This window comes from Sarcophilus harrisii, chromosome 6 (assembly GCF_902635505.1).
Source record: "Sarcophilus harrisii chromosome 6, mSarHar1.11, whole genome shotgun sequence".
Classification (NCBI taxonomy): Eukaryota; Metazoa; Chordata; class Mammalia; order Dasyuromorphia; family Dasyuridae; genus Sarcophilus; species Sarcophilus harrisii.
Window position 1 is genome coordinate 221537114 of NC_045431.1, and position 25676 is coordinate 221562789.

Consider the following 25676-nt stretch of genomic DNA (forward strand, 5'->3'; position numbering starts at 1 on the left):
CTGATTCTCCCAGCCACTGGTGACCTTCCTCTAAATAAAAGTACTTTTTATTTAATTTCTTTATGTGGTAACACAATGGACAGAATACTACACCTCAAGTCAAGAAGATCTGAGTTCAAATCTGGGCTCAGACACTGTGACTCTGTGTGACTCTGGAGAAGTCACTTAACTTCTATTTGCCTCAGTTTTCTCATCTGTAAAATTGGAACTGTTATTACTATATGTTATATATGATTACATATTATAATAATATTTTTATTATTATAACAATACCTACATCCCAGGATTCCTTTGAAGATGATAATAATGAGATAATAATTATAAAGCACAATATCTGGCACCTAAGTACTACATAAATATTGGTGATTGTGATTATTATATTTACTTATCTACTTTATATGTGGGCTATGTATGCTTATAATTATCTCTGTTGCTCTCTTAGAATGTAATGAATGAAGTCCTAGACAATAGATGTTACTTCATTCTTTGTACTTAAAAATTCAATTCCTAGTACAAATGCTTCCTTCTAGGATTTCTTTTGACCTCTGCTGTGCACTTTTAATGTTATTCCCCCCTAGGCTAAAATTAAACATATATACAAACACACATATACACTATATACATACATATACACATGCATACGTATAGATATATACATATACACAATACATATGCACAGATGTCTATAAAGAAACATTTGTATACATATAAACTCATGCACATGTATGTAAAACCATACTCTTCTTATTTTTCACTTGTCATCTGTTTGCCTGAAAGTACATAGCATTTTCCTTCATAAATCCAAGTCTGTCTGTGTTTTTCTAAATCAACAAAACTAATCATTTCCTAAACCACAGCAATATTCCAATATCTTATCTGAAAAATTGTCTAGGAAAGATTTTTCCCCAATTTTCTTCATTCTTTCCACTCTTGTCTGCATAGTTTTTATTTTATACAAAACTATTTTAATTTAAAATCAAAATTATCCATTTTACACTTTTGAAATTCTCTCTTTTTAATTAAAGCTTTTTATTTTCAAAATACATTCATGGATAATTTTTAATATTCACCCGTGCAAAACCTTACCTTCTAAATGTCTTTCCTCCTTTTCCCCATCTCCTTTCCTAGATGGCAAGTAATCCAATATATGTTAAACATGGTAAAAATATATATGTTAAATCCAATATATGCATATATGCATACATAGTTATATAATTATCTTGCTGCATAAGAAAAATCAGATCAAAAAGGGAAAAAATGAGAAAGAAAACAAAATGTAAGCAAACCACAACAAAAAAGTAAAAATGACCCACACTCAGTCCCCACAGTCTGGGTGCAGATGGATCTCTTTATCACAAGACCATTGGAACTATATTGAATCAGGTCATTGTTGAGAAGAATCACATCCATCAGAATTGATCATTGTATAATGTTGCTGTTGCCGTATACAATGATCTCCTGATTCTGCTCATTTCACTTAGCATCAGTTCCTCATCTCCAGGCCTCTCTGAAATCATCCTTCAGCAATGCTCTTTTGTTGAATCTGATTCCTTTATGTCTTTTTCCCCTTGTTTCTTTGAAGTTCCTGACCTTTTGTTCTTCCAAATGAATCTTATCATTATTTCTTTCTAGCTCAGTAAGACCATTTAAAAATAATTTAATTGAAATAACATTAAATAAACAGATTAAGTAAAATTGCCTCTTTTACTATATTGGCTTTACCTCCCATAGTTCCCATGTCTGTTTTAGTAGTTACATCCTCATGGATTTTATACTGACATTATTTTAAATGGTTTAAAACAATATTGAATTATATTGTTGACACATAGTATAGTTTTCCTATTTTTCTCTTTTGATTAAATCTATTTTCACTTTAACTTTGTCAGAGATTACAATTACTACCCTGCCTTTTTTACATAATAAATTCTATTCTAGTCCTTTATTTTATCCATGTGTATCTTTCATTTTTATAGCATTTCCTGAAAGCAACATATTGTTAAATTCAAATTTTTATCTGCTATCAGTTTCTGTTATATGGGTAAATTCATCCGATTCATATTCTATGTTTAGTTGCTTGTATATTTTCCTTCTTATTTTTCTCACTATTCTTCTCAGTCTATTTGTATTCCTCCTCACTCCTCTGATTTTTAATTTACACCTGCTACCTTGCCCTTCTATTCTTTAATTTGCCCTCCTTCCAAGAGTCACTCCCCTTATTTTCTTCCCTCACCCTATTCCCTTCCCTCTTATTTCTTTCTGAATTTAGAAGATTTTTATATCCTTCAAGACATGTGTGTATTTTTCTCTTTAACCCATTTCCAACAGGAGTCATATTACAGCACTGCCTGTTCTCCTTCTACTAGGTTCTTCTATATCATTTTTTCCTTTTATGCCTCATTTGTATGAATAACTACCTCTTTTTATCTCTCCCTTCAGTTTTTTTTTTAATCACCCCATCATACATAACTCATCCCAAGCCTTTCTTTCAAAATACCCAAATAATGATAACAGTCATAGGAGAACTGATATTTTCACATATAAGAAGTAAACCATTTGACCATTATTGTATCCCTTATAATAAGTCTTTAATATTTAACTTATGTTTCTCCTAGATGTTATATGTCACATTTTCACTTAAATTATACTGTTTTTGTCACAAATACCTGAAAATCCTTTTGTTTATTTTTTCATTCAGGATTATATTTAACATTAAGAGGCAAGTTACCACTTACCCAGGCACATCTGCTCTATGAAATATAATATTCCCAGATCCAGGGTTCTTCAATGTAGGAAATCCTAGGTCTTGTGTAATCCTTATTGTATCATCATGATTTTTTTTTCTTGTTTGCTTCCAATATTTTCTCCTTAACCTGGGAGCTTTGAAACTTGGCTATGATATTACTTTAAGTTTTCCTCCTGAGATCTCTTTCAAATAGTGATCAATGGATTTTCCCTCTCAGACATCAGGGCAATTTCCCTTTTTTTCCAATTTTCCAATTAACATTATTATTATAATTTTCAGCTAATCTGACTATTCTTACATTATTTCTCCTCAATCTGTTCTCTAGGTCAGTTTTTCTGATAAGATGTTTAACATTCTCTTCTATTTTTCCTTCTTTTGATTTTGTTTTATTTTTTGATGTCCTAGAACATCATTAGCTTCCCTTTGCCCAATTTTATTTTTCCAAGAAATTATTTTCTTCCTTAAATTTTTTATTTTCTGTTTCAAGTTGGTAGACTTTCTTTTCATAATTTTCTTGATTTTCTTGGATTGCTTTTATTTTTTTCCAATTTTCCTCAATCTCTCATTTGATTTTTAAAGTCCTTTTTGAGTTTTTTCGAGAACTCTTTTTCTGCTTGGGACCATTTGACATTTCTCATTGGAAAAAGTGGCAGCTTTTTTAGTTCCACTATCTTCCTCTGAATATGGTCCCAGATCTTCTCTATTCTCCATAGAGGTTGGGTTCTTTCTCCTTTGCTTATTCGTATTTATTTTTACTTTCATTTTGTTTTTAGTAGCTATTTATTTCTAAGTCCTGAGATATGGAGAATGATGTCCCAAACTTCAAATCCTTCTTACTGCTGTTTTCTGAGTTCCGGCTTGGGTCTCAGCCTGGGCTTTCCTCTCCATTCCTTAGCCATACTTATAGCCCCCAACCAAGCTGTCCAAGAAATGATCTTGCTTGATATCCCTCCATGATGGAAGGTCCTTCAATCTTCTCTTGCTCAGCTATCAGACATTGTCTTCGAACTGAAAGTTTCTAAGGCTGCCTTCAGCCCAGCTGCACTCTGCCCAGAAGTGATCTCACTTCCCTCTTTCCCAAAGCATCTTCTCCACTCTGGACAGTTCTATCAGACAGGAAAGTTGGGGTTTTTTTCTTTATATGAATTCTAAAAGGACTTCTCCACAGGAGATCAGAGGATGCAGGGATTATTCCCTACACTATTCTGTCCTTTGTCTTCCTCCAACCTCTCATGTCCTTACTTCAGGGATGTCATCAGCCCTGCCTGAGCCATAAACCATCTCCAGAAAATTTGGGGAAAAAAATCTAAACTTGCCTCAAGTGCGACTGAGACACAGCTGGGATGAGTCATTCAGGCACTCAAATCCTCATTTTTTTCTTCCTTCCCACCTCTCTCTCTGTCTCTCTCCCCCCATCTCCCTCTCTCTCTCTCTTTCCCTCTTTCTCTCTCTCTCCTCCCTTTCTCTTTCTTTGTTTCTCTCCCTCTCTCCCTTTCTCTCCCTCTCCTTCTCTCTTTCCCTCTCCTCTCTTCTCTCCCTCTCTCTCCTTCTTCTTCTCTCTTTCCCTCTCCTTATCTCTCTTTCCCTATCTTTCTCTCTCTTTCTCTCCCTCTCTCTCTCTCCTTCTCTCTCTGTGTGTGTCTGTGTGTGTGTCTCTGTCTCTGTCTCTGTCTCTGTCTCTCTCTCTCTCTCTCTGTCTCACCTTTCCCTTATAATATATACATTTTCTCTATTACACAGGTTCCCATATGTACACTGACTTTAAAGCTCTGAATCCCAGCAGCTGGTTCTAGGTAGCAGTGATTATAGAAAAAGGCAGAGGATGTTAAGTTCTTTTTTCCATTATTCTGGCATCTGTATTCAACTCCCTCTCCAATAATTATAATAATAAGATATAAAAGAAAATATATATAGTGCTTTGAGGTTTGAGAAGCTAATTATGGTTAGAGAGTCTGAGGGAACATATCTTAAATTACAACAATGTTATTACATTTGGTCCTTACAGCAACCCTAGGAGGGAGGTACTTAACATATGATGAAACTGAGACTCAGCTAGTGAGTGTTTAAGGTGGGATTTGAATCCAACTTTTTTTTTTCATTTTTAATGGTATTTCATCTTTTCCAATTATATATAATAACAGTTTTTAATATTCATTTTTAAAATTTTGTGTTCCACATTATCTCTTTCCCTCCTTTAGGTAATTAGCAATTTGATATAGGTCATATATGTATAATCATGTAAAAAGTATTTCCCTATTAGTCTGTGAAAGACTAATGAAAGTCTTTATTCTGTGAATAGAATAAACATTGAAAGAAGATGTGAAAGAAGAAATAGGCCAAAAGAAAAGAACCACAAAAAATTAAAGTAGAAATAGCATGTTTTGATCTGCATTGATACTCTTATTTATTATATTAGTTTATGTATTTATTTAATAATAATAAATTTATTAATTAAAATAAAAATTAATAATTAATAATAATAAATAAATATATTTATTATATATTAATTCTTCCTCTGGAGGCAATCCAAATTTTTTTGACTCTTAAATTCAATACTCTATCTACTATACAACACTGCCTTTCAGATAGAAATGATTAAAAAACAAAAAGTAAACAAAATCTAGCAAAAAAAAAAAAAAAAAAACCAGCAACACAACCATCCAAATCATCATTTCCATGTCCCAAAACCAGCCTGGACTCTGGCCAGCTTTTGTCTCATCTTGCCCAGATTCAGGCTCTCTGTCACTTCCTGGATACCTCATGCTTAGAATCTCCTCTGTTTAAATTTCTCCTTTGTGTTTATTGTCTTCTCTCGGATATCCTTAATGTCAGGATCTTTCTTGTTTGATTATATTTTTATCCTTTGCACTTAGCACAGTGTCTGCCAATACAGTAAGTTCTAACTAAATTCTGTCTATTCAACCACATCTCTCTAAAACTTGTTTATCTAACTAGCTAGCTAAGAGAAGATTTACATAACAACAAGAAGGAAAAGAGTGATTTTTGAGGAAAGGAAAAAGGAAGGGAAGCAGATGAAAAAGAAGAATGTGAGAGGGAAAAGATCTAAAAATTTTATTTGCATATCTCTTTAAAATATTTTTCAATGAACAAAAATTCATTTTCTTTCTCTCCTACCACCAATAAAAAGTATAAAAACAAAATTTGGTAAATATATATTTATACACATACGTGTATACACATTATATATGTGTATGTTTGTGTATACCTATATATATATAGGTATACACACACAAGCAAATAAATATATACGTTGACCATGTCCAAAAACTATATTTTTCAACCTTTGCTCTGATCCCATCACTTCTCTCTCAGGAAATGGATAATGTTTCATCATAAAGAATATTTCCAAATTGCTTTCTAGAATTTCTAGACCAATTTACAGGTTGAACAGCAATGTATTTATATGCCCATTTTCCTGTAGCCTCTCCAACATGTCATTTTCCTTTTTTATTGACTTTGTCAATCAAATGAGTATTCAGTAAAACTTCCAGGTTTCTCTAATTTGCATTTCTCTAATTATTAGTGATCTGAATAGTGTTTTCATATGGTTGTAAATTGCTTCAATTTCTTCCACAGAAAACTGTCTGTTCATATTCTTTGACAATTTATCACTTGGGGAATAGTTCTGATTCTTAAAAATCAGAACCAGTTCTTTATATATCTTAAAAATAAGACTAATATCTGAAAAACTTGCTTAAAGGATTTTCCCTAATTATCTGCTTCCCTCCTATTTTTAGGTAGCTGCATTGGTTTTGTTTGTGGAAAAAAAAATTATTTTATGTAATAAAAATGTTCACTTTATCTTCTATGATCCTCTCTATTTCTTGTTTGGCTATGAACTCATCAATTCATAGAATAGATCCATCTAAATGATACAATTAATAGAGTTCTGGGCCTGGAGTTAGGAAGACCTGAGTTTCATGGTAGCATCGAATACTTACTAGCCGTGTGACTCTGAGAATATCCCTTAACTTGCTTGCCTCAGTTTCCTCAACTGTAAAACAGGAACAATAACATGGTTGTTGTGAGAATTAAATGAAATAATGCTTGGAAAGCATTTAGCAAAGTACTTAATATATAGCAGGAGTTTAATAAATGCTATTCCCTTCCCCTGCATTTGAAAAATAATTCTTCTTTGCTCCTCTACTTCAAGATGTCACCCTTTCCATGTATCCATTTAGCAATCCTTTGGCAAATAGAGTGAGATATTGCACTACCCCCCATTTTTTCTAGATAGTTTTTCAGTTTTTTCAATGATATTTTTGTCAAATAGGTAGTTTTAACACAGGAGCTACAATCCTAGGTTTATCAAGCACTAGGATACAAACATTTCTGTATTTTATCCACCAAATCTATTCCCCTGATCAGCCTTTTTATTTCTCAACTAAGTCATCTTGATGGTTACTGATTTGCAATATTTTTGGAGATCTGGTCTGTTGTTGTCCAGTCACTTCAGTTGTGTCCAACTCTCCCTGAGCCCATTTGAGGCTTTCTTGGCAAAGATACTGAAGTGGTTTGCCATTTCCTTCTGCAGCTCATTTTTACAGATGAAGAAACTGAGGGAAATAGGATTAAGTGACTTCCCCAGAGTCACACACCTAGTAAGTACCTGAGGCTGAATTTTATCTCAGATCTTCCTGATTCAGACCTGGCTAGTATTTTTTTTCCCATATTTTCCTTGAGATTCTTATGTATGCTTTTTAGAATTTACAAAACATTCTTTAAAATAACTTGGCAAGGAAAGTTCACAGACCAGTACTGATTTTTTTAACTGATGAAAAAAAAATATTTTTCATAAAGATTAACTAAATTCATCATCTTTCCTTTTCTGCCCTCTGGGACCAAGTGCCATGACTACTTTAAAGATCACTAAGGCCGAGTCTCTCTGGTGTGTGTTTGGGGGGGAAGGAAAGGGGGAAAGTTACTCAGAACTGATGTTTCCCTGCAAGTCTTTGAAAGGCTGTCATGGTACTTGGCTCCGGAGAGCAGAAGAGGAATCAGTTATGAGTTCAGAGCATCTCCCTGCTGTGACCAAAACAGCTTCCCAAAGAGGAATCTCCAAGACCAAGTAAAACATCTCGGTTAACCCGATCGATTGCTTCTGTCCCATTTAAGCCTGCTGTAAAATAATGATCTACAAAGACATAATTGTCCTCTTATTGCTTAGGTAGGCATCTTTTCCCTCATTAAGACTAGCGGTACTTTCATTTGTGTTCTGTTAATTTATTGACAGAGAATGATCCAATTTGTGGATTATCTATATTTATAGGATCATGGTATTTAAAGGGGAGAAGCTGGCAAGAGAACTGTAGCTGAACAAGATAATTGTATAATTATGTATACATATATTGGATTTAACATATATTTTAACATATTTAACGTGTATTGGACTACCTGCCATCTGGGGAAGGGGGTGGGGGGAAGGAGGGGAAAAGTTGGAACAGAAGTTTTTGCAAGGGTTAATGTTGAAAAATCACCCATGTATATGTTTTGTAAACAAGAAGCTTTAATTTTAAAAAAATTTAATAAAAAAAGTGAATTGTAGTTGAAGTGGATAAAGTGGGTAAATCCACTGTTATTAGACTGTAAGCTCCTTGGGGTCAGAGACTTGTCTTTTGCCTCTTTCTGTATCCCAAGTGCCTCATTGTAGGTGTTTGATCAATGTTTAATGATTAAGGGAAACAATTGAGCTTAGCCCCTTGTTATCAGAATAGTTATTTCAAACAGGAAGCTACAAAATGGCCAGACTCCAGACTCTTAGATATTTCAGGGTCTATGTCTCCTTATCATAAAAGCAAATATATTTGAATGTGTAATTTTCTTTTGTACTGAAAATAGTGACTATTGATGGTAACTGATATAGAACTCTAGGCTCTCTCCCCTATTACAGGGGTACTTTGGGACAAGAATGTGAATGGGGCATGGGATCTCCAGGACAGGAACATAGGTGAGGGATGTGGGCTCCCCAGGAGTGGAACTCCTTTTTTTGCTGGAGATGAAGATTCATCACTTTCTACTTTATTCCTTGGAGGTCATGTAGACTTTGGGGTCCACTATATACCATACTCATTGTCATACCAGGAAATGAGAGACAAAGTGGTCATTGAGAGTAATTCCAGTGTCAGCATCAAAGGGTAGAAGACAGGGTAAAATCTGGGTAGCCCAAGATGCCTCTCGAGGGTCCGTCTGCTGCTTGGTTTACCACTTTCTTGATATCCTCATGTTTGTCCAGTTTCTCCAGGTGGCAGGTCAAATCCACAATGATCCCTTGGAAGTAGGAACACAAAAGGACAAACTTAAAAGCTTCCCCTTCAGCTCAGTATGACCTGGCCTTAAGAGCACCAGTGCAAGCCAGGATGCTGCTGCTAACTGGGGGCTCAGAGCAATTGAGATTTAATTTATAACCTTTTGTCTAAAATAAACTCCCTCAAGCTACAGAGAAAGAACATTAAAATTAATAAATTGTCTCTGCAATTTAAGTGAATTATTACAACAGAATGGAACTTTTCCTAGTGACATATAGCAAAGAGCAGAGTCAGGACTGGAATCCAGATCTTCTGATCCCAGATCCAGGGCTTAGAATACACATTTAATTTTATTTCTTCCTCCCCTTCCATTCAACTCCTTGTGATTCTACTAGTTATTATTATTTTCTTCAGCAGAGGAGAAGTAGGAGAGAAGAAGAAAACTCCTCCAGATTTTCCTAATAATTTTGCTAAGGGGAAAACAAGGCTGAAGAGAAATGGTAAGGAAGTTTTTAATTATTGTCTAAATTCATTTTGGGGTTGATTGCAGTTGTTGAGTCATTTTGGTTTGCCATTTCCTTCTCCAGTTCATTTTACAGATGAGGAAACTGAGGCAAACAGGATTAAGAGACTTGCCCAGAGTCACCCTGCTAGTAAGTGTCTGAGTCTCTGAGTCTGGATTTGAACTCAGGAAGAGGAAATTATATATATATATATATATATATATATATATATATATATATATATATATATATGTTTGTATCTCTCTCTGCTCTGTGTCTCTAGCTCTCTTTGGCTCTTTCTCTGGCTCTCTGACTGTCTCTCCTCAGATAATCATATACATACACCTTATCTGCTTACCCACCATATCCCTCAGGGAAGAATGTAAGCTTCTTGAGGGTGAGTGCTCCCTTCTCATTTTGTCTTTGCATCCCCAATGTTTAACACACTAGTATGAGACCCTTAATATACACACTCATTGCATTAAATTAAATTGGATTACATGGGAAGAAATGAGATGGGGTGGGATGGCCTGGAATTAGATTGTATTAGGCAGAGAGACCAGGAAAGCTGCAGCAGAATAAAGCACACCTGCTGGCTAAGATTAAACCACGAGTGGACAAGAAATAGTAGAAGAACATATCCTCATCTGAAATAAGAGAATCTTTTTTTCCTCCTTCATTTTTATTTCAATTGAGTCGGAAAAAAAATTATGGATTTTTGACGGATGTGACTAATGATTCTGATGTAAACGGTACCAGAAGCGGAAAGCCCATTGTCAGCCACCCAGCTCCCAGCCCTTGGGCCCAGGATGTTTCTATTAACGCCAAGGGCATAGGATAGGAACATTATGATAATACCTCCACTCTCAGCAGCTTCAATTGGTCTTGACACATTATCAGCATGAGAGCTCAGTCACGTAGTTCTAAGTTATCTCTATAACAACCCTTGGCAGCAACTACCAAAATAAGGGCTCATCATTGTAGAGAACCTTTCAACAGAGGGAATTGGAAGGCTTTCCAAAGCTTAATTAAGCTTCACCATCTATCTGTTTGATAGGACATGCTGTCCCGAGGAACAGGCCCAGAAAGACCTGAGGTCTGGCTAATTGCACCCTGTGTGTTGTACTCTGTGGCCACAGGGGAAAGGAAAGTTATGGAAAATGGTTTCCGTGAGATCAGACTCGGGCAGGAAGATGAACAGCAGACTTTAAATATAGAAATCCCAAAGAAAAAAGACCTTTACAGATCTAATCCCTCACATTTTACAGGTGGGGAAACTGAGGTTGTGAGGAAATGACTTTTCTTAGGATTATCAATTAAAATAAATTCATTCAAAAGAAATCATTCACAATAAGTTTCATTAAATAGATCATTAAATAATAAAGAAAGAATGTGACACGGTAGGTGGAAAACTTGCCTTGGTCCAAAATAAATGAATTCAGTTCTCAGTTTCTGCATATAAGGGCTCACTTCCTGAGCCATCTCCAATAGTTCTGATCTATATCCTGCCATTCAGCCAGCTGGTTCTGGAAGAGACAATGAGGCTGATGACTCTGCAGATTCTGTCTCACTAAGATCCAATCCGTTCACATGTCAAGACATCACCTTCCTGATGTCATGGTTCTCTTAAAGAAAGAGGGACAAAAAATGAAGGAACTAACTGATTCTGGCCATTTAATCCCCCCTGTGCTCTCCAGCAACTCTCTGAGATGGAAAGTGTTGACAGAAATTGGTGGAAAGAATCTCTTTGAAGGTTTTCTTTAGCAAAACAAAACAAATTATGATAGAGCCTGAATGATGGAGTAGATTCAGAACCAAGCTTAGGGACAAAAAGGCTGGCTTTAAACCCCACTTTTAGCATTTACTTGCTGTGGGCCCATAGGAGCTGCCTCCCTGCGCTTTCATTACTGCTTTGATAAATGTAGTTCCCACACCAGTTTTTTCCAATCAATATCAAGAGATCTTTGCTTATTTGCATGATCATCATCAAAACAATAACAGCAAATTATTTTCATAATGATTTATTATTTACAAAATGCTTGTAAACAATATTCCACCTCACCAAAAAAAAAAACTGAAGCAGCTAATATAAATACCATTACTCTTATTTTACAGATGAGGAAATTGAGTTTTATAGATATTAAGTGACTTGGGCCAGTTAAGAAAAATTACAGAGACTGGAACAATTCAGGGACCAAACACATGAAGCTGTAATGTCTCCCCATCTCCTCTCTCTGGGGGAATAGGGTTGGTCAGATCAGACTGCATTGGTACGGACGCCACAACAATATGAAACAAGGCAGAATCGGAGACAAGTCAATGGGAATTATTTAGTGCTTACTCGGTGTCAAGAACAACTTGACTGAGCTCTGGGGATACAAAGGAAAGAAAGAAGTAAACAAAATCCTGCTCTCAAGGAATTAACTGTCTAATGGCAGACAAATGAAGGAGCAAAATGATCAATTAGAAGAGAAAAAGAATCCATTTGGAGGCAGCTAGGTGCTACAATGGTTAGGTCACTCAGCCTAGAATGAGGAAGATCTGAGTTCAAATTCAACCTTGGATAGTTACTGGGCAAAGATACCAGAGAAATTTGCCATTTCCTTCCCATTTTACAGGTAAGGAACTGAGGCAACAGAATTAAGAGACTTGCTCAGGATCATGCAATTAGTAAGTGTCTGGGGTTGGATTTGAACTCCAGTTGGTACCAACTACCTGCCCCATGGGGGAGGGAAAGTGCACTCATGATTAAAAGACCTTCTGTAAGTGGTGTCTACTTGAGCTGTGCTTTTAGGGGAATTCCACATTCTAAGGCACAGCAATAAATACAAAAATGGAATGTTGTATAGAACAAATAGGAAAATTTGAGCAAGTCACTCTTCATAATGTCTAATAAACCTGGAACGTGAACGAAGGGAGTTTACATACAAGGAGTTCCCTTCACTGCAGAAATCCCAAGCCCACCCACACCCTCATCCCCTGGCTCCCCAGCACTATACATATATTTGAACTGTTATAATTAAGTAAAAGGCAAGACAGCAAGATCCAAAAAATAAAATAAAACGTCCTCTCTTGACCTGTAGCAATGTATTTTTTTTAATGAGGACAACAATGAAATCAATCTGGCTAATCTCATTGAAATGGGAGCAGCAGATAACTAGAAGGCAGAGAAGTGGAATCAGGCTTTAAATGGTATTTAAGTTTTCTATTAGCATCCCTTGCTCTGACATATGGCGACCCCATGGCTATAGGCAGAAGATGGCTTTTAAGAAATATCATTAAAAACTTCTAGGATTCATTATGCAAATGTTTTCCTGCTTTCAACCAAAACAAGATTTGAAAGGGTGCCCTTCAAAGGAAAGATCATTGACGGGGGAAGATGTTAGTGTTGCTTGACCTCCGGTGGGCATCCTCAATGTGTTTCAGAAAAGTGTTTAAGTCCTCTGGAGATCTCACCAACTATGACTCTCCTACTCAACCAAGTCCACTGGCTTCCTATTGCCCCTAGGAGATAATAGAATTTTTTTGTTTAGATTTGAATACCCTGCACAAGTTTACCCCAACTTATTTTTCCAAGAGGGATATTATTCCCCCTCTCCCACTATTCCAGCCAGCCAGGATGGCCTGCTCTCTGTTCCTTGTCCATGACACTCCATTCTGCCTTCCTTCTTGCCTAGAATGTACTTCCCTGAGGGTCCTCCTTTAAAGTGCATCTCAATCGCCATCTTTCCTTTTTCTTCCAAACTACCTTGTATTTAAGTATAATTCTTGTAAACATTGGGATTTAAAAAATTTTTGTTGACACTATATATGTATGGGAGAGAGAGAGAGAGAGAGAGAGAGAGAGAGAGAGAGAGAGAGATGGAAGAAGGGGGAGAGAGAAAGGAAGGAAGGAGGGAGGGAAAGAAGGAAGGAGAGAGAGAGAGAGAGAGAGAGAGAGAGAGAGAGAGAGAGAGAGAGGAGAGAGAGATGGAAGAAGGGGGGAGAGAGAGAGAGAGAGAAGGAAGGAAGGAAGGAAGGAAGGAAGGAAGGAAGGAAGGAAGGAAGGAAGGAAGGAAGGAAAGAAGAAGGAAGGAGAGAGACAGAGACAGAGACAGAGAGAGAGAGAGAATGTGTATGTATGTGTGTGCAAACATGTACTCAAACACACACTAAGGAAGATCAGTCTTCCTGACTCCAGGCATTGCGCCACCTAGCTGCTCTATATATGTGTACAACTGTATGTATGTGTATCTGTGTGTAAATATGTGTATTATATATGTATGTGTGTATGTATATATAGGGCAGTTAGGTGGCACAACAGATAAGAGTGCCAGGCCTGGAGTCAGGAAGACTCAACTTCCTGAGTTCAAAGCTGGCCTCAAACACTAGCTGCATGACCATTGACCTGTCACATAATCTTGTTTACCTTAGTTTTGTTATAAAATGCAAAATAGGGATATAATGAGTTGGACACAATTGAAAAAATAATTAAACACACACACATATACATATATATATATATACTTTTTTAAAAACAGGTGCTGGTGGCTTCCTCCATTGCAATGTGAGTTCCTTTGGAGTAGGGATCATTTATCTTTGCCCTTCTCTCCATAGCCGGGGTCTGGAACATAGAAGGCATCAAAAGTAACTTTCTTTTTTAAAATTAATATATTTATTTTTAATGCACATTGCTTCATGAATCATGTTGGGAGAGAAAAATCCAAACAAAAAAGAAAAACTATGGTGGGGAGAGAAAAACAAACAGAAAAAAGAAGTGAGCAAAGGATGTGTTGATTTACATTCAGTCTCCTTAGGTCTTTTTCTGGATGCAGATGACATTTTCTATCCAAAGTCTATTGGGATTGCCTTGGATCACTGATCCACTAAGAAGAAGCAAGCCTTTCATAGCTGACCATCGCTCATTCTTGCTATTACTGTGTACAATGTATTCCTGGTTCTACTTCTTTTGCATAGCATCAGTTCACGTAAATCTTCCCAGGCCTTTCTAAAATCAGTTTGCTCATCATTTTTAATAGAACAATAATGGTCCATTACCTTCATATACCACATGTTGTTCAACCATTCCCCAATTGGGCATCTGCTCATTTTCCTGTTGTTAGCTGCCACAAAAAGAGCTGCATATGGGGGTCCTCTCCCCTTTTTTATAAGAGTAATTTACTTTACCTTAGAGCAAATCTGGAATCCAGACCGACCCTTCTGCTTCAATCCCCCTTACTAGAAGTATAATTGTGGATGATTTTAGAACTGGAAAAGCCTTCAAAACGCATTCTAGTTTAACACCATTTTAGAGCCAAGGAAACTGAGACCCACAACAGGATCATATGAGTGAGAAGTTAGGATTTGAGCCCACCACTGCCTGACACCAAATCCGTTGCTCTTTCTGCAGCACTCAGTTGTTGAAATGGATTGAATCAGTAGTAGAACTCAGACAAGAAACCATACCTTCTAACGAGCTGTGAGGTGACTCTGGATCTCAGTTTCCTTCACTGTAAAAGGGGAGGGACTAAATTATCTCAGGTGGTTTTCAGCTCTGACATGCTTTGAATTCATTGAATTAGCTGAGGAATGTCTCCATTTGGAAGCAGGAGGAAATCCTGCGGACGGCCACAAGGTGGACACCTTGCTTACAGTTTGCCTAAGTTAAAAGAAAAACTCATCAAAATTTAACCTAACAAAAAGTGAAATTAAACCGCCAAAAGGAATAGCCAGAGAAGAGACAAGCCTAGACTTCTTAGTGTTCAAAATGTCTGAGTCTGGAAATCTGAGGGATGCCATCTAAAATTAAAAAAAAAAAAAGTTCCACGGAAGACTTAATGGGTCAGATTGAGAGACTCTCCACCCAATAAGGAGAAACTATAATTTATTGAAGCATCATATGAACCAAATGTTGATTGGCCCTGATTAGGACCAGAAGGCTACGAAGGGACTTATTTTGAAGTGCTTCCCCAAAGGCATAACCCCTAGAAGAAACTGAACCATCAGGAGCTGGTTTTAAAACTGGCAAATCATTCTAATATAATCAGATGAAGAGTATATATAGAGAAATACAATATGTGTATGTATCTTACCACGAAGAAAAGCTGCCCTTGGCTCTGATTTAGGGGGAAAAACCAACCCAAGAAAGGAGAAAGATGACAAATTCAAATCTGGGTGATTGAGTTCTCTAGGGACCCACTGGGGTGCAGGGAAGGAAAAGGGGAGATAGAGCTTTGATTTTTATTCACGAAGTGTCAGAAACATCTCGATTTTCCGGGAGGCCAGCAGGGGATTTTGTTGTTCTAGTTTTCTCCTTTTAAAAATAAAAGAAAATCTAGTGAGGCGATATTGAAAAAAAAAAAAAAAAAACCCAGCTTTTTTTAAGGCACTTTCTAAGGGTAGTGCAGTGTTGGATTTGAAAGCAGAAGACTTGGGAGATCTCTGACAAGCTATTTAACTTTTCTAAATTACCTTTTTCCACAATCTATAATCCTAAATTTCTTCAATTTCCTGTCCCTCAGTTTCCTCATCTGTAAAGAAGAGGATGGATTAGATAAACAATCCCTGAAATCCCTTCCAGATCTAAACGTAGAATCGAAGTCCCGATTTTATTGGCGCATCCTTCCAATTAGTTTCCATTAATTTATTCCCCTATAACAGTAACAGTTCACATATAGGTCTGTGAAGCCTTCATACCGACTCTCTCACTTGAAAGCTCTAACAGGCCTGTAAGGCAGACGCTATTATAACCTCCGTTTTATCTAAATGATGAAATGGGAGTTCGGAGCGGTAACATAATCGGCCGGGGTCATCAATCTAAGTGTCTAGAAGAATAATTTGAAATCAAGCCTTCCTTACTAGCCGGTCCAACCCTCTGCTTGTTGGATTGCTTCAAGGAAATGGAACTCCTTGAGGGCAAAAGCAGTTTGAGCGGTGTCTATACGTTCTGGGAGTTCTGGGCTTGGTGTCGGGACACAATGGACGCTTACTAAACGTTTGGTAGAATTGAAGCAAATCACAAATTAGATTTCGAGACGACGATAGTTAAGTGTGGGGGGAGGGAGGAGGGGGATGTGGTGTGGTGTGTGTGTGTGTGACTTTCCAGAACTGGGGATGGTCCCTGGCTGCGGGATGATGAGGTGGGGTGGGGGAGGGCTTTTCCGACGTCCACACGAGAGCCACAGCTCGCCCTTGCTCACTCACTCGCCCAAAGTTCTTTACGATACAGCAGGCTCCGCCACTGGACGCTCCTCATCCTCAGTGGTTCTGGGAGGATTCCCAGCCAGTTATATAAGGAAGGGAGCGTGATTCACTCATCAGAAACTGGAGGGGGAAATGGGAGCCGTCGGGAGGACAGGGGCCGGCCGTGCACTTTAAACCTGCCTTGGGAAGGGGAACCAGAAGCACCAACGTTTCCCTCAGCGACAGGGGCAGGACTGGAGGACAAAGCCATCTGTCGCCCGGGAGAGAGAGTCGGAGAGGGAGGGGTCGGCCGGCCCCCTCCCTTCGGCCTCTGGCTACTGTCTCCGGCCCCGCGCAGCCCGGTTGAGCCGGGAGCCTCCCCACCCGGAGTCCCTGCGCCAACGGCATGTGCCCCCGGTCCCCGAGCTGGGCGTGGGACCCGCCGATCTCGGCTGAGAGGAGAGAGTCATCGCCGCTTTAAGGAAAAGGGGAGAAGGGAGGAGGGCGGTGAGGGGCGGGAGAAGCAGGAGGAGGAGGAGAAGGAGGAGAAGGAGGGGGGGGATATCCCCGCTCTCCCACGTGGTCCCGGTGCCTGTGAATCGCGCCTGCCGGAGGGTCTCACAGCGAAATACAAAAGCGGCTGCGAAGCGGCTGGGAGGAGAGTTCCCAGCGCTCGGCCCAGTCGGAGCGGGAGCCGGAGCGGGGCCAAGCACCGCCGCGGCGGCAACAGTAGCAGCCTCAACCTCGGCAACAGCAGCAGCCTCAGCCTCGGCAACAGTAGCAGCCTCAGCCTCGGCGGCGGCGGCGGCGGCAGCGGCAGCGGCAGCGGCGCCGGAGCCCCGCAGCCACCATGGGGCACAGGCGCCGCGGGCCCGGCAGCTCCCCGGCTGCTGGGGAGGCGTCCCCGCCGGGGCCCCGGCCCCGGGGCTCGGCTTGAAGCCGCGGCACCAGCCCGCCCCCGGAGCCCCTACAGGCTGGAGGATGCGGGGGCCCGGCCGCGTCGCCGCCACAATCGGGCTCTGGCTCTTGGCGCTGGGTTCGCTCCTGGCGCTGTGGACCGGGCTCGCTCAGCGGGCGGAGCAGCGCCCCTTCCCCGGGCTGGGGCTTCTGCGCTCCGGGCGGAGCAGCGCGGATCAGGCGGCGTCGCCGGCTCTGCACCTCCCGCGTCCACGGCTGAGGGACGCCCCCGGCGGCCCCGCGAAAACTTTCCGGGCGCTGCTCACCGTGCCGGCCGCCGGGGAGAGTCCGCCCCGGCGCCTCCCGGAGCCGGCGGAGCGCGGGCAGCCGGGGCACGTGGAGGAGCCCCGGCGGGGCGGCCCAGCCGCCGTGCAGGGGGGCATCTTCTGGAGCCGGGGCCTAGAGGAGCAGGTGCCCCGCGGCTTCTCGGAGGGGCAGGCGGCGTCCTGGCTGGAGGCGGCACGCGGGGCCCGGGTGGTGGCCCTGGAGCGCGGGGGCTGCGGGCGCAGCTCCAACCGGCTGGCCCGCTTCGCCGACGGCACCCGCGCCTGCGTACGCTACGGCATCAACCCGGAGCAGATCCAGGGCGAGGCCCTGTCCTACTACCTGGCCCGGCTGCTGGGCCTCCAGCGCCACGTGCCCCCGCTGGCGCTGGCGCGGGTGGAGCCGCGGGGCGCGCAGTGGGCGCAGGTGCAGGACGAGCTGCGCGGCGCGCACTGGGCCGAGGGCAGCGTGGTGAGCCTGACCCGCTGGCTGCCCAACCTCACCGACGTGGTAGCGCCCGCGCCCTGGCGCTCGGAGGACGGGCGCCTGCGGCCCCTGCGCGGCGGCGGGGGCGAGCTGGCCAACCGCAGCGAGCCCGAGCTGGTGGAGCTGGTGCAGTGGACGGACCTGATTCTCTTCGACTACCTGACGGCCAACTTCGACCGCCTGGTCAGCAACCTCTTCAGCCTCCAGTGGGACCCGAGGGTCATGCAGCGGGCCACCAGCAACCTGCACCGCGGCCCCGAAGGGGGACTGGTCTTCATAGACAACGAGGCCGGCCTGGTGCACGGCTACCGGGTGGCCGGCATGTGGGACAAGTACAACGAGCCGCTGCTCAAGTCCGTCTGCGTCTTCCGCCAGCGCACCGCCCAGCTGGTCCTGGAGCTGCACCGGGGCCAGGATGCCGCCGCGCGGCTGCTGCGCCTGTACCGGCGGCACGAGCCGCGCTTCCCCGAGCTGGGCGCCCTGGCCGAGCCCCACGCGCAGCTGCTGCAGCGCCGCCTCGACTTCCTTTCCAAGCACATTTTGCACTGCAAGGCCAAGTACGGCGGACCGTGACTTGGGACCCGAGCTGTGGGGGGGGCGGGCCCGGGAGGGAAAGGTGCCGGACAGCTGCGCTCTGGATTGATGCTTGGATGGGCCGTCTGGGAGCTTTTGAGCCAACGCCCACTGAGTGACCCGAGCCGGGAGGCTTTCAAAGATCTCTCCCGGTCCAACTTCATCTCGCTGTTTCTCTGTCTCTGTCTCCTCTCTTTTTCTCTTCCTCTCTCCGTCCTTCCCTGTGTTCTCCCCTCCTCGACCTCCCCAGTGCCACACTTTCTCCTTTAAAAGTTCTCCACGAGTGGACTGTGGCTAAAAACCTTCTCTTCTCCCTGCTCCGTTCGGGACCTTAGGCTCTTCCCGTTTCCCATCTGCAGATCGGGGTTAGCCACTGAGTACGGGGGATGGATCGAACTTCGACCTCAATTTGGGAGCACGAACCCCCGAAGGGCTCCGTTGGGGTGATCGGGATTTGTATTTGGTTTTCTTTTTCTTGTGTCCTCCCCCTCCCCACCTTTTACTAAAAACGGGGGCGGGGGCTGGACGGGGCATTTCCTCCCAAATCGAATTCTGTCATTCACGTAGCACCAAGGAGGCGCTTGCTACTGGTCTCTGGAGTAACCGACATGCCATTACACGATGCAGTTCTGTTCATGTGTGCATTCTTTGTTCTAAGGATGTAACCGCTGTTAATGGCAAGGCTTGGCGGATGTGGAGAACAGAGATCCCAGTAACTCAGAACAGCCTCCCGAACAGATTCCGTTCCTTCCACCCATTTGTTAAAGCGTCGTTTGGCCCGAAAACGACAATACCGAACGGACCGGATAAACCCAATCAAAGATAATGGATTTTCCTCCCTCTTGGCCCCCACCCCTCTTACCCCCAGCAAACCTGCCGAGATGTTGACAGTGACCAGTCTCAAAGAAAAGAAAAAGGGGGAGGGGGGAGAAAAACCCAGTTTCATGCACTTTACTTTGCTTTTTTTTTTTAATTTTTTATTAAAATAATTTTTTTAATTTGACAGATTCTGCCTTCTCTGTATATATGTGCATAAAACGTTGTGTAAATATACTAAACAAACTTATATTTCAATAAAAGGGGATTTAAAGTTTAGAATTTGGACAGCTTTAACTGTTTGAGGCACCTGATCTCCCCTCACCCACCCTGAGTTGAGTAGGTAGCTGAGCTGAATTCCTTCTGATAAACATCCAGTTCTGTAGAAATCTGTCACAGTGACCTCAAATGCTTGTAAAAACAAAGGGATTTCCAGCAATGTAGGTCATTTTAGGGAGAATTACTGAGAATTTGTCTTTTCTTTGTTCAGCTCTTACCCATTCTTCATTCAGGACTGAGAAACAAGTTCTCCAAGTTCAGCCTGGGGAGTAAAGGGGAGAAGGAAAGAAAGCTTTCTATTTCCTGACAAAGAAAACTTCAATAAAAAGGATTTGAGTGGAATATATACCTGTTTTAATCATGTGACAGCCGTGACTGAACCAGACTTTCAGGTTTAAAATTTGATAGATTCCCTTAAAAAATAATGATGATGTGTTAAAAGACTGTTTTCAGTTTTCCAGTTCTCTTCCCATGGAAACACACAGATAATACAATCAGCACATACTGTAAATGTGAGGAGGGAAGAACTAATAGGAGCCATAAATAAATCCTCTTTAATCTCTCGGTATGAATTCTAAATTCACCAAGCCAGATCATAGTTTCTTCATCATCCGCCTAAATCCTGCTCTCTTGAAGGGACAGGAAGTGCTGTTATTGAGCATAATCTTGTCTTCTCAGGGAAGCAATGCTGACTCTTGAGCTTGAGAAGCTAGAAATCGGCCACAAAAGGCAACATGGCAATACTTTCCTCAGATCTCCAAGCTTGCAAAGCCTTTTTTAGGGTTTGGTATTCAGCTTTTGTCTTGTTTTGGTTTTTAATCAAAAGTAGAGTGTTATAATCATTTTGTTCTTTATATTTTTGGCTGGAAAGCTTCTTGGAGTAGTTATAGAGGTCTGGTCTTAATTTTAAGACTTCTGACTCAAACTGACTGATGACCCTGGTCAAGTCATGTAACCCCTCCAATGCTCTAGACTACTTTATGAGACTTTTAAGATGCAGAAAAGGTGTCAATCTGCCTTCCGCCCTCTCAGCAGGGATTTCCCTGCATCTGGGAAATTGTAGCTCTAGTATTGATCCCTGAGTTTTGAAATGCAAGGAAAGATAATTATCCCAACTACTTTTTACAGAAGGATCTTTGCTCAGAGATAATTTTCAGTCGATGAATTGTTTTAAAGTCTTATTTTGGGCTTGTATTTCGAACTCAAAAGTTTTATCAGAGCTTGGTGGGACTGAATTCCCTCCCAGTTCTCTCCCACTGGGACTCATGTACAGGTGGTATATATGTTCTAGGCCCCATTGTCTGGAGAATATTGGCCAGGATGGTAAAGCTGACAGAAACCATGTGTGGCCATATGAAAATTCATGAAAGTGAGGAGATTTAACTTGGAAAGAAGAGATTCAGAATAGACTGGTATCATATGGCTCCTTGGGGATAGGGATCATTTCATTGTGGGCTTTCCTATCCTTATTGCCCAAGACAGTCATGTTGATAACCACTGGCCACTAGAAAATAAAAGGCACGTTCAATTAACAATAAGCATTTAATAAACGTTTGTTGATTGATTTATTATTTTTGCTTGACAGTGAAGTGTATCCTTCAGTGAATAAAAGTTAACAGGGAGTCATATTTGGAGGTAATTCAGATTTGACCAGTAAGGATGCTTGAAACTGCTCAAATCCCAGTACTGAAAACCTGAGTGACCTCAGACAAATCCCTTTACCTCTCTGGGTTTCTGTCTTTCTCTGTAAAATGTGGAACTTGGATTAGTTAATTTGTAAACCCCTCGCCCCTCCCTGATCTAAGATAAGTAACTAGATGATACAAGGGATAAAGCATTGGACTAGAATCAAGGAGATGTGAGTTGAAATTTGACTCCAGAGCTTGGGCAAATCACTCAACTTCTGCCTTGATTTCCTCATCTGTAAAATGGGCATGATAATAATTCTTCCCTCCCAAGGTTGTCGTGAGGATAAAACGAGACAGTATTTGTAAAGCTGAAAGTGTTACCTAAATGCTAGCTATTAGCCTATGAACTATTTCAAATGTTACCTAATGAAATGCTGCAGCTAAGCCATCAAGCCCACTGGCACAAGTGTGAAATCCACTCATGTTGAAAGAATATAAGTGGGGTTTTCCTCTTCAGTAAATATCTCCACATCAGCCCAATCACAACAGCCTTTACAAATGGCCAATATGTCTTCTTCAAGACCTATTTAGAGTCAGACCTCAGATGATATATATTTTTTAATTCTCCACCATCAGTGATGAAAAAAAAAATCTTTCCCTAGACCTCATCTTCAGAAAAGTAGTGCCAGGCAACGATGTCTTCTCTAAGGGGATTTATTCTAAGAGCAGGAAGTCCACCCAACCCTACTGATGTCCAGATTTTCTTAAGTAATTGCTGGAGGATCTTTTACTGGGTATCTTTTGCAAGACACACACTGTAAAATCTCCGCCTGAATTCCCCTCCCTCTACCTAGGAAACCCTCAATCCGGGCGGCGGAGACTGGTGAATTCTGGGCTGGCAACATTCTTGGCATTCCTTGCAAACTTGTGACCCAAGTTCAGACTCGAGTCTCTCCAAAGATACTGTTCGCTTTGTAGCTTTGGAATCTCTTGCTTCAGCTCCTGCAATTCAACAAACAATAACCAAGCTACAGTTTCTATGTGTCTTTACACATAAAATCTGGGGAGACAAAGGAAAAGACCAAGCTGTTCTTTACTTTCAATCCACCAGTCAATGGCCATTGATTAATTACTCATTATGGACCTACTATTGGTCGAGGAAAAAAATATATATAGCATGTTTGGCAGAGAATTAGAAAGGCTCTTAGAGATCCTATAGTCTTTTGCAGATAAAGAAACATATTTACTTTGGGGAAAAAAGTGATTTGCCCAGGGTCTCAAAAGGCAAAAGTGAGGTAACAAATGGAGTCTTCTAACTACAAATCCAGTGCTCTTCCCACTGAACCACATTGTGGTTGATCTAAATTTGCACCCACCGATCTGGAGAAGATTAATAAGCAAGATTAACCAATTAATTGATCAGAAACATGAGCTGCATCTCTCTGATTATCCAAGGAGTTTATCAGGCTGATTCTTCTCATAATTAAAAACCTTTTCCACATAGAAAACATGTTATTCAATATTTGGCAATCAAATCCTGACTCTCCCAACTACATCTGAAATTGGGTGAATTATTTTATCCCTTTGAGCCTCAGTTTCTTCATTTGTGAAAAGGAGGAAGTTGGATTAGATGGCTTCTGAGGTACCTTCCTTCCCTAAAGCCATGATTCTGTGAGTCTCAAAAGCAGAATTCCTTAAGTAGATACTCTACCCCTTTGGCCTTGTTGGAATGAGTTAGCCAAGAGATAAATCTGACCTTCACAATTAACTGCTGGAAGTGATGATAACCAAGTCTAGTTGAAAGATCTAAGGATGATCTCCCCACTAGCAGAAAGAAATGTGAGACTTTGGGTTTGGAACATTGCATATTAGGCCCAATTTGGTCAATACCTATATTACTCTGGCTAAATTGTAGTTTTTTTGTTCTTTATCAGAAGAGATGACTCTGGGGGGGGGGGGGGGAAAGAAGGAAAAATTCATTGGGAAATGTAGGTGTTAAAAAAAAGAGAGAGATACCCAATAAAAAGGGCAAAGAAAAAACTCACATTAAGAGAGGGAAATGGTATTCTTGAAAAAGAACTCTATTTTGAAATCAAAAGATCTAAATTTGAACACTTAGTGTGTTACTTCTATGCTATTTAAAAAGTGAGAGACATAGTTTCTGGATAATTAATCGTTTTATTAATATTGCTAGCATATTATTAATAGAAGGATGGTCGTTGACACTCCTGAATACAGAGAAAATCATAGTGATGGGCTCTGTTTACTTAATAATGAGAGAATGACTATTACAGTAGGACTTGGGCTCATTCTAATGAGGGTTTTGGGGGTAGGTGACTTGGATCACCCAAGTCTTGGTTAAAGAGACATATCAATATACATATTAAAGAAAGGAATCCACTTTTACCCCAGACTTGTCTGACCAAAACAATGAATGAGAATTGGCAATTCTCTCAGCCCGGTTTTCCCAATTTCCTACAATGTCTGATTTCTAGATAAGGGAAGTGGAAAACCCACTTCCCTTTCTTTATTCTAATTCAATAACTGGTTATTAATGTAAGAAACAACGATCATTTTCTCTCATTATTTCTGTGAACTTGAGTGGATCAAGTTCTCTTTGTATCCACTTCCTAATTAAGCCATATGGATTTTGGCTTCCTATCTGTAGAAGGAGGAAAGTTGGAAGCAGCTCCAAACCAAGTGGCTTCTAGGGCTCCTTCTAGACCTAAATCTATGACTCTGTCATCTTTAAATCAACCCAAAGGTGTTAATTAAGTACTATGTTTGAGACACTGTGTTAAACAATGAGGATACAAAGACAACACTGAAATAAATTATTCCTGCCCTCAAGGAGTTTACATAAGGAGTTGTAAAACAAGATGACTGGACAAGACAATCTCTAAAGTCCTTTCCATACTGAAATTCTGTGATCAGAGCTGGGTCAGTTTCGTCTCCCTGCCTGTGTCTGTCTCATAAATGTGTGTGTGTGTGTGTGTGTGTGTGTGTGTGTGTGTATACAGAGAGAGAGAGAGAGAGAGAGAGAGAGAGAGAGAGAGAGATAGTATTGTATAATACCAACATAGTTCATTTTTAATACCAGATTAATTCAGACTTCTTCTGTGGTGAGAAGAGAGAACCAAAAATCTTTATTCTGATTTTCTAGCTAATGGGACGGACTACCCATCACCCCTGAGATGTAGACAATGATTAGTGGATTGTGAATCGTTAGAATCTTAGTACTCAAGTACAATGTCCCTTCCTCTAAACCTGTCTATTCCAGGAAATCATAATTAGGGAAGCTGACACACATACAGCTCTTTAAAGTTTGCAAAGCACTTTGCAATGATCTCTAGTACACATTACATGACATCCCTTTAAACAATCTAAGACAGTTACTTAGTATCTTATTCTTGCTCAATTTTGAGGCCCAAAATTCTGTGAAAGTGGCTTATTTCTCTCTCATTAAGAGAAAAATGTGATACTCACAATATCTGTTAGAAATCAGTGTTATTACTATACCCATTTTATAGGTGAAAAAACTGAGACTGAAAAAAAGTTGTGGCTTATCAGCCCAGCATCCCGCAGCTAATGTCTCCTTTGAGATTGGCTCTAAATCCAGCACTTTTTACCAAACTACCTAGATTTAACCATTTACTGAATTGAACCCATCTCCTTCATCCAAGATTGTTATCCATTTAGCAATCAGTACTTACTAAATTAGGGAATAAAATGACTTAAATGTTTAATATTGGAGAGGCACCCAGAGTTTCCTGACCCAGTGCAGAGATTCTACATCTTTATGTGTTTAGGTTGTGGACCTTCTGGTAAAGACAATGAACTTCTTTTCAGATTTTTAAATATATGTACACACATACATGTGCACACACATATACATATACACATGATATATACATACACATGTATACAAACATGTGTATGCACACATAAATGCGTAGTTACATAAATTCACATGTATACATACACATGTATATATACATAT

At 40.8% G+C, this 25676-nt stretch overlaps 1 protein-coding gene across 1 annotated transcript in view; it reads left to right on the plus strand.

The window, feature by feature from the left end:
* Positions 1-19904, plus strand: part of FJX1 (four-jointed box kinase 1) — a 71319-nt gene extending 51415 nt beyond the window's left edge. The window contains exons 2-3 of the mRNA XM_031943567.1: positions 17032-17105; positions 17298-19904. Coding sequence (XP_031799427.1) covers positions 17032-17105; positions 17298-18953 — 1730 coding nt within the window. The 3' untranslated portion in view covers positions 18954-19904. The remainder of the gene's footprint in view (positions 1-17031; positions 17106-17297) is intronic.
* Positions 19905-25676: the final 5772 nt, after the last annotated feature.